The sequence below is a fragment of the Anastrepha obliqua genome, chromosome 4, assembly GCF_027943255.1.
Source record: "Anastrepha obliqua isolate idAnaObli1 chromosome 4, idAnaObli1_1.0, whole genome shotgun sequence".
Lineage (NCBI taxonomy): Eukaryota > Metazoa > Arthropoda > Insecta > Diptera > Tephritidae > Anastrepha > Anastrepha obliqua.
The window spans coordinates 42,434,716-42,444,274 of NC_072895.1; the positions used below are offsets into that span (position 1 = coordinate 42,434,716).

The window sequence follows — 9,559 nt, forward strand, 5'->3', positions numbered from 1 at the left end:
ATAGGTTATTGTTATACTAAGGGGACGATATATATGTGTGTGTAAATTATTTTTGGGGCAAAAAGCAAGTGGATTAGCAAACATTCAGCTGGTGGGATATTCGACGTTTTCAAGTAGAATAAGTTCGCCATTACTGTTGTTAACCATTTCCATAGTCTCATCGTCCACTACCACCAGCATATACGTCTCGTTATTGCCACTCGGTAAAACTTCAGCAGCCATGAAGGATTTCTCACTCGGCAGCTCCACTGCAGCAATGCTCGATTCCTCGGTTTCAAAAACTATGTCAACAGCGCCTGTATTGGATAGTGTAATATCGCTGTTTGCATTTACATTCTCACACTTTATTTCTTCGGCTGTTGACTTGGACTTGTTTTTCACTGTTTCGGTTTCGGTTTCTGTTTTGCTTTTTGTTTTTGATTTTGATTTTCGTATTGAGGCGGTACTTTTCTTTTGCTGACTGGTAACACTATTTGCTTTAGTTTGTTGCGAATGCAAGGAATGTTTTCTTTTAATGTGATTATTTAGTAGATGTTGTGTGACGTATGCAGCATCACAGCCATCAACAATGGTGTCTGAACATCTGAAGCTGTTTGAGGAAGAGATAATGATAAAGTTTTCTTTGAAATTTTCAAATCATTTCTAATCGCGAAATACTTACGGCTTATCAGCCTTATGCCGTCTGATATGCATATTAAGCGCGCTTTTACGTCCAAATTTTTTCGGGCAATGCGGACAATTGAATTCGGAAATTTCCAAATGCCGAGCAATATGGATATCTAATGATTTTGCATAGTTTGTTGTAAATTTACATTCGCCACATTTGTAAACTGCGGCCGGGTGAACCTGAAAAATACACATAAATTCGCATATTCAAAACACATTTCCAATATTAATTTATTTTGCTCTTATTAACATACATTCTCTTCATGCAATTCTTTTTGCGAGCGATGATAGAAACCTTTATTGCAATGCGTGCAAAAGTATCTGCATTCACTAACATGAATTGCTCGCATATGAACCTCTAAATATCGTCTGCATTTGATTACTTTTCCACAAAGTGTACAAGGGACAGGCACGTGTACATAGTCGATATGCTCTTGCAAGGCCTGCTCATCTCTATATGCGGCTGAACAATGCGGACAGAAGACATTCTCTGCAAGAAGAGTAAGGAATTATTAGCAATGAAATAAATTAAGCGATTCTAGGCGCATGTACATACTGTTATTGTGCCTTCTAGCCACATGCACGGCCAAGGACATTTTGGTCGGACATACTTTTTCACAAAATTGGCAGGTTAATGCAGTTAATTGGCACTGTGCGATGTGCTCTTGAAGTTCATTCGAATTCGCAAACTTTTGATCACATATCCGACAGGTATTTTTTTTGTGAGCGTGACGTTTGTGCCTCTGCAATGGAGTCCATTGCTTGTAACACTCGTCACAATCCTTAAAATTTAAATATTTAAAATAAATAAGGAATTTTTAGGAGTTTTAAAACCCATTGAATAATAGACACTTACGCCCACATCACACATCAAGAGTCGTTTTAGTGGCAGACTTTCTAACCAACTTTTGTAATTTTTGTGCGTAGCCATATGTATACGCTTTGCTTTATGATCTTCGAGTTCTTCATTGCATAGGGGGCAGAAAAACATTTCATTTTCATGGACGCCCGTAGCACGATGCTTTCGAAGTGAATCTTTGTCTTTAAAATCTTGTGCGCAGAAATGACAGCTGTAAGCTACAATGAGTATTTCCTCTTCAATTTCACCATAAAAACAGTCAGTGCTGAGGTCTGAAGTGTGTTTCTGCAATTGCGTGAAAAATATAAATGGAGATATTTATATCTAAACAAAATTGTACACACCTCTAAACTGTCGCAGTCACTTCCAATCAAGCCACAACTTGTACAGGTAAACACTCGCACTTCGGCATCAGAATCATGCCATTTCAAGTGATTTTGAAGGATGGCTAAACTGGGAAATATTTTCGGACATAAGTCACATTTATATTCAATATTGGTGTGCACACCTTCCTAAAAGTTAAAAATGGTACTAATTAAAATCGAAGAACAAAAAAAAATGATATTTTTAATCATACCTTGTGTGCTTGTAGTAATTTTTTGTTACGGTAAGTTCTTAGACATTCATCGCACTCATACTTAGGCTTTATTTTATGCGAATTTTGATGCTTGACGAACGGCTCCATTTCTGCGAATATGCGATCACAGCTAGCAGTGATGTGGGGTAAAAAGTTAATACATTTCTTAAATACTTCATTACTGCTATTACTTACATGGTGCACGCCAGTGTTCCCGGTGGTTCGTGCTCATAATTTACATGCACGAAGAACTCGTCTACATTGGTAAAATCTTTGTTGCAAATCAAACAGATTTTAGAACGCCGTTTTGCCAAATGAAATTGCAAGTGAAAAACAAATCTTGATTCAAAGTAAAAATATTTTTAGTTTATATGGAACAATATTGTCAAATCCGTATTTACCTTTTGTGTGAGACGAATTCTTGTTTGCAATATTGGCAATAAGGCTGCGTGCAAGCTCTGCGCGTTAGTTTGCGATAACAGGAATGCTTATTCAGTTGATGAAAGTTTGAGAACCGTAGATCGCAATAGGGGCAGCTACCGTATATTTTTATGCTAAACGATCAAGAAATAAAGGAATACAAGTTCTACAGTATATTTTTGCCAAATATTAAATAGATATACATTCTGTCAAAAAAGTACCGGGGATTGTTCAATAAAACGCAAAATGATTGTTTAATCATCAAAATTTATTTTGTCGCCTTCAAAATAGGCTCCATTCGAAGCAATACACATATGCCAACGATTAGTCCAGTCTCAAACCACCTTTTAAACGCATTTGAAGAGATCTTCTTCAGCTCCTTCAGCGAATTCTCTTTAATGGCCTCTATCGACTCAAAGCGGCGTCCGCGGAGTGGCAATTCAAGTCTTGGGGAAAGGAAAAATCACAGGGGGCTAGGTCCGGTGAAAACGGAGGTTGTTCGATGATATTTGTTGAGTTTTTGGGCAAAAAAGTGTTCACAATATGAGCCTTGTGAGGCGGTGCGTTATCATGGTGCCGTTTCCTACGCGCATAACTTCCAAATAATATTCTTTATTTACCCTAGAACCATTTGCAACGAATTTGAGTGCAAAACACCATTATAATCAAAGGAAACGAGTAGTATGGCTTTCACTTTTGACCGACGTGGACGTAGTTTTTTGGGTTTCGGCTCAGGTGGATACCACCATTCAGCCGCCTGTTGACTTGTTTGCATGTAAAACTCATATATCCACATCTCATCACCTGTTATGATGCGCTGGATAAACGTTGGGTTCGAATTTATGTCTTCAGCCACCCTCTTTTGATGAATTTTTTGAAAGAAATTCAACTCTCTTGGAACGAGTCTGGCAACCACGCGTCTCATGCCTAATTGACGGTGTAAAATGTTGCGAATTGATTCGTGAGACACACTAAGATCACGAGCTACCTCCCTCAAACTTAAGTGATGGTTTTCCAGTACCATTTCCTTGACTTTGTCGACATTTTCATCCGTTGGTGGGCGACCAGATCGGGGCAAATCTTCTACGACTTCTCAGCCCTCTGCAAAAGCCTTATACCACTCGTAGACCCGTGTTTTTGATAAAACACATTCGCCATAGGCTTTCTGCAACATTTTCAACGATTCGGCACACGAAATTGCGTTAAAAACTCAAAATTTTAGACAAATACTTTTTACATTTTTATCCATAGTGAAAATCATAGAGCACACCTGTGGTTGACTGATATAATTAAATGCCAAAAACAAGGTAATTGACAGATCACGCTCAAACTCTGTGACACTAGAGAGAACCAACATTCCAGCAAAAAAAAAAAAATTTAGACGCATGAAACTCGCACTTCTTAAATGAGCAATTCCCGATATTTTTTAGACAAGTTGCACATTGGAATTCTTTCGGCACAACCAACATTCACACCTGCCCTGGTATTCATGCCTACCTTTGCAAATCGCTGTGTCGCAATACCAAGTGTCTGGCAAGTGAGTACTCACTTCGAAACACCACATCACAATCCTGCAAGGTGCATGCATATTCGTTGAACTCATTCTCATGGAACATTATGCAATGTTGCAGCAAGTCTTGATACTCTTCAAACTGCTCGCAGCATATCTACGAAATTTAAAATCACATTGAATGTGTCGTCTTACTGCTATTCCTCCATTCTATATTGCGATTATTTACCAAACATTCACTATTCCATTTGAATTCCAATGTGTTAAAGTTACTTGCGACGGCTTCATCTAAATATTCCCTAAGGCTATCTGCATTGTCGTCTTCAGTGTTGAATTCATACAACAAATCTGGATCATCTGCATACGAAAGGCATTAATATACTATGTACATATGTACACAAGCACGTGCATACGTTCGATTTAACTCACCTTTTAGATTGGGGAAAGCAAAATTTGGTAGCGCTTCATCATCGCTTCCGATACTTTCAGGAGCGTCCGAAAACTGTTCATCTTCGCTGGTATTTTCTGGCATTTCTTCAGTCATTAGAAAACTATGATTTATTTACAAAAATATTTGACGTGCACTTGCGCGTAAAAATTTTACTACTGAAGAACCAGCTGATTGTGTGATGTGCATGGCGACATCTACTTGTGAAATTATGGCGAGATGGAGAACAGGGAGTCGCTAAATTCAGTAAAAGAATTATAAGAAGCAAACAAAAAATTGCTGAAAATTAAAAAAATAGAATAAGCGTTTATGCTCTTTATTTCATATATCGCTGATTGAGAAAAACTATTTTTCCGTGTTGTTTGTAATTCTGTTTTGGGAAAGATGCAATTTTACAATTTTTATGTTTGATATTCTATTAATTTCATTGCACTTTATTCATTGGCTTGTCAACAAGAAGCAAGTATGTACGAGGTCTGTTCAAAAAATAAGGTGAATTTTCAAATCTCGTGGGCTACGTTCATTTGACTTTCGATTATTATTTTTTTTTATGTTGGTACACTCGTCTGGAAGATATATTCACTTTTTTAGCAATATAGCATGTTTAGTTTGTTTGTAAACGGCATAAATAAGACAAGTGTTTTGCGTGTTCGGTGATTTTCTGCTATCGACTCTTGGCTCTGCTTGACTCGGTTGGTTTCAATGTCATAACCTTTTAAGCAAATATGGATAATCGACGATGCTCCTGCGACGTTGTTTTTGGTCAAAATTCAGCAATTTTGTAATGAACTTCGCTGCCACACGCTTCATGTCCAAAATTCCCGAAAAGATTGCATGGCATGAGCCAACCGATATGCCGATATCCTCAGCAACTTCTCTTATTGTGATTCGACGATTCTCCACAACAATTAAAATTGAACACATTTTCCTTGTTAGTTGCAGGAATGTCGCATTTTGGAAGCGTTGAAATGCTCCGTTATATGGAAGGTGGGCTAGGTTGTTGACCGACTTGGGTCATTTTAAACGGTAACTTACTTCATCTCAGGACTTTCATTAATATATCTGATATTTTACTTAAGTTATTGGTTGCGGATACATACGTACAGTGGTGGCCAAATCTTGTACAACCATTGCTCTATTATACAGGGTCCGGCACTCGAAGCGTAACCAATTAAAAAGGCCATAAATTTAGAGTGGAAAATTACTTATATTCAATTCAAAGTAAAAAATGTGTGAAAATAATGCAAAATTAAGAATCAATTTACTTTTGCCCGATATGACCACCTCTTGCATTGACTATGGCCTTGAGACGGTCCAGAAACGAATCGCAAGCTGCCCGAATGTGACTTGAAGGTATTTTGGCCACCTCGCGAGACTCAGCCCCTCGAGACTGGTGAATCTTTTAGTTCGGACCTTGCTCTCCAAAATGGCCCAAAGAGAAGAATCCATCGGATTCGCATCTGGTGAAATTGAGAGCCGTTGTGTGGCCATTATGAAGTACGGAACGTTATTTTTTAGCCATTCTTGGTTCTCTCGAGCTTTGTGAGACGGTGCCGAGTCGTGTTGAAACGCCCATGGTCTGCCACCGAAATGTTTGTCTGCTCACGGGTTCAGGCTCGATGAAAACGATGACTCAAATTCTCGAGTGAACGGTCCGTGAAATAAACCCTATCGTCTTGGGAGTTTACGAATTGCTCAATTTCTCGTCAGAAAACGCAATGTTCGGGAATTGGCCGTTTTCGGCCAAGCGAAGCAACTCCTTCGCTCTTTCAAGTCTGACTTGTTGCTGCTTTGGTGTGAGATCATGCGAATTTTGGATCTTGTAAGGCTTGAATTTGAGATCATTTTTCAGTATGCGGTTGATGTTACGGTCAGATACTTTCAATTCTTTCACCATTTTATTGGCACTTCGTCGCTTCTTCACTTTTTGAACCATTTCACGTGACGTTGCAGTCTCATTGTAACGAGTAATGGTGCGATAAATAAAAACTTTATTTACTTTGAGGTGCTCGAGCTCACGAACAATCGTTGTGATTTTCCAGCCAAATATAATGCAATCACACTATTACAAAAAAAGCTTGGTAATATTTTCTATCTGATATTTGTTCACGAGAGATCGATTTTTCGATTACAGGAATGTAAGGTTCCCAATCTGCAAGTCTCATATGCATCGTGTTCCTCTCACTTTAGTTCTCCAATTCTTTGACTCGGCTCCACCTGTAATAATGGCCACCGATCTTTTAATTTCGGGGACGCAAATTTTCACTCCATAAACACAATCATTTTAGAAATAAAAGGGGTCTCCGTTTTTCTATCGGAAAATATCTGAGTGCTATGAAACCTTTTTATTCAGGATTCTTCGAATTTTAGAATGTAATCTGATGGTATACAACAAGTTTGAAAATGTTTAAAATTAAAAAAAAAAAATATTTTAATCTATTCAAAGCCACTAAAACAACATTTCTAAGGAAAAGTACATTTACATTTATGAATCCATTCAAGGAGCCTGATAAGAGTACATAATTTAACGACTATATCTCGCGATAAGAATATGAGCTGAAGCCAAACGCAAAAGAATTTTTAGAAGTACATTCCGTCCCGGAAAGGGTGTTAAAATATGACAACTTTTATGACTTTCTATGATAAACGCTCTGTTAGTTTGCCTGACCCAGTAATTCTTTTTGTGGACTTTTTCAAATCTAGGGATCCCCCGTTTGCTAGGGATCCTGTGAATATTCATAAGTCAAACTGTGCTACTTCACAATATGTAGACAATAAGGCGATGTCTGCCACATATTAGATTCAATATCGTTATCTCTTTCGTGATACAATCTTTGAAAAGTGATCGTAATGGGCTTTCCTCTTTTTTTTGGTTTTTTCCTGTCCCCTGGTTTTTAATTTTTTTATTTCACTTTTTATTGACCATTAAACGTTGGGTTCAATTACACCGATTTTTAAATCTGCTAACAAAAATTTAGTTATATTAGAATTTATTCTTCAATATCTAAATTAACTATTTCTCCAAAAATTTTCTAAAAAGTGGTTAAAAACAAATTTTTCTTTTCAATTAAAGAAATAATTGAACCAAATTCACATAGTTTCGTCTGTGTTTGTCGCCACACAGCTACCGAATTGACAGTTTTCTCTGAGTATTGGATTTCAGCGTTTAAGAGTGGATAGCAGATAAATACCAATTATCTGACAAAGCATGAATGCTTTGGATTCTATTCAATGTTTCTAATGTGGCTGCGCTCTTCTCTCACCAAAAGAATTTCGTTTCTAGAAATTGAAAATAATAAATTATAACCCTCTGTGGCCTTGTGTGGTGTGTCAAGGTAGTATTCTGGAACTGCTCCCTCTTCTCTTATTATTATTATTAATAGCATTGCACTCTCTTTTACGCATTCTAAACTTACGTGGTTGTCAGATGTTCTTTTACTATAAAAGGACTTAAATAATCTAAATGAGTGGAGTATCAAAAATAAATTATCGTTTAACATTAATCAAGTTTTCATATGACCCTGCCGAAAGCTCATAATCGTATCGCCACAAATTATTCGAATATTCGAAATTTCAACTTTCTATTGTTTAAGAATTATTGGGTTTAGATGTACTTCTTGACTCATGTTTTACTTTTATTAACCATATTATTATATTAACCATTGTACTACTCCCAAGACTTCCAGTTTAGTTTTTTTTAAGTGTCATGCGAGAGATTTAAGGGGTTCTAATACTAGAAAATCGGCGGCCGCCGTAGCCGAATGGGTTGGTGCGTGATTACCATTCGGAATTCACAGAGAGGTCGTTGGTTCGAATCTCGGTGAAAGCAAAATTAATAAAAACATTTTTCTAATAGCGGTCGCCCCTCGGCAGGCAATGGCAAACCTCTGAGTGTATTTCTGCCATGAAAAAGCTCCTCATAAAAATATCTGCCGTTCGGAGTCGGCTTGAAACTGTAGGTCCCTCCATTTGTGGAACAACATCAAGACGCACACCACAAATAGGAGGAGGAGCTCGGCCAAACACATAACAGAAGTGTACGCGCCAATTATATATATATATATAATACTAGAAAATCGCGGAAGCAAATCAGAATTATTTTGTAGGTGAGGTAGGTATTTTTGTTGTAGCCGTTTATGACATAAAGCCCTCTTAAGAGCAGTAAAGTATTCAGTTGTTGCCGTCGATTTTATCTAACGGTAGTTCGTGACAGTGGTGAGGAGCTCCCTGTGAATGTGGTTAATAGACTTGTCGAGGTAAGCGTGATTATATTTGTTTCACAAATTTCAAAATTTTCAAACATCGTGCTTGACAAAGTCAAAAACAATGCGTGAACGATTGAGTTTGAGAAAAAAGTTTCATATATATTATAGTTTACATACATACATATATACAAATTTACTCTAAAAAAATGAGCAGTTTTTATTGCTCTGATATCCCGCATACACAATTTTAGCATTTTTGCCTTAATATTGCTGAAAAGCGCATTTTTTCATTCGTGAAAATTAATGCCATGTGGTTAGTGGGTGTGGATAGTGCCCGATTTTTCGCAATTTTCAATACATAATATGTATAACATACACTTGTGTTCATACAATTAGGCCACTACATAGAGCATGTGGATTTAACAAAAACACAACATATATAATATAAACCAAGCTTTTTCATAACGATAATAAAATTAAGAACTGTTACCTATGACGAAAATAAGGAGACAAACAAAAACAAAAGTTAAAAATGCATTTGGGTAAAGTTCAGAATAGTATCAAAATACGTAAAGCCACGTGTGCTCACAGAATTAAGCCAGTGCATGTTAAGTAAAGAAGATAATAATTTATTATAAAAGTTATAAAAGTAAAGCACAAAGTAGTTACTTTTAAGTTATTTTGAACTGGTTTTCGGATAATTTAAATAATTTTTCGTCAGTATGGGGAAAAATAAGAGTTTAACTCCTCAGGAAAGAAAAAATATTTATATGGGAATGCTTTCAAAAGCATAAAAACGTTACAAAAGTAGCAGAGCTTCTGACTTTTTCGAGAGGAAGAGTTAAGAATGCACTCAAACATTTCAAAACAAAGA

The 9,559-nt window shown here is 36.9% G+C and overlaps 1 protein-coding gene across 1 annotated transcript; it reads right to left on the reverse strand.

The window, feature by feature from the left end:
- Window positions 1-33: 33 nt before the first annotated feature.
- LOC129244604 (oocyte zinc finger protein XlCOF6-like) lies at window positions 34-4,648 on the reverse strand. The gene is made up of 12 exons (XM_054882327.1): window positions 4,462-4,648; window positions 4,262-4,389; window positions 4,020-4,189; window positions 2,504-2,656; window positions 2,298-2,441; window positions 2,103-2,232; window positions 1,870-2,037; window positions 1,523-1,810; window positions 1,223-1,448; window positions 921-1,156; window positions 662-846; window positions 34-589 (listed from the first exon to the last, which is right to left on the reverse strand). Exons 1-12 carry the CDS (start codon window positions 4,574-4,576, stop codon window positions 85-87), a joined length of 2,448 nt encoding a protein of 815 aa, XP_054738302.1. The 5' UTR covers window positions 4,577-4,648; the 3' UTR covers window positions 34-84.
- Window positions 4,649-9,559: the final 4,911 nt, after the last annotated feature.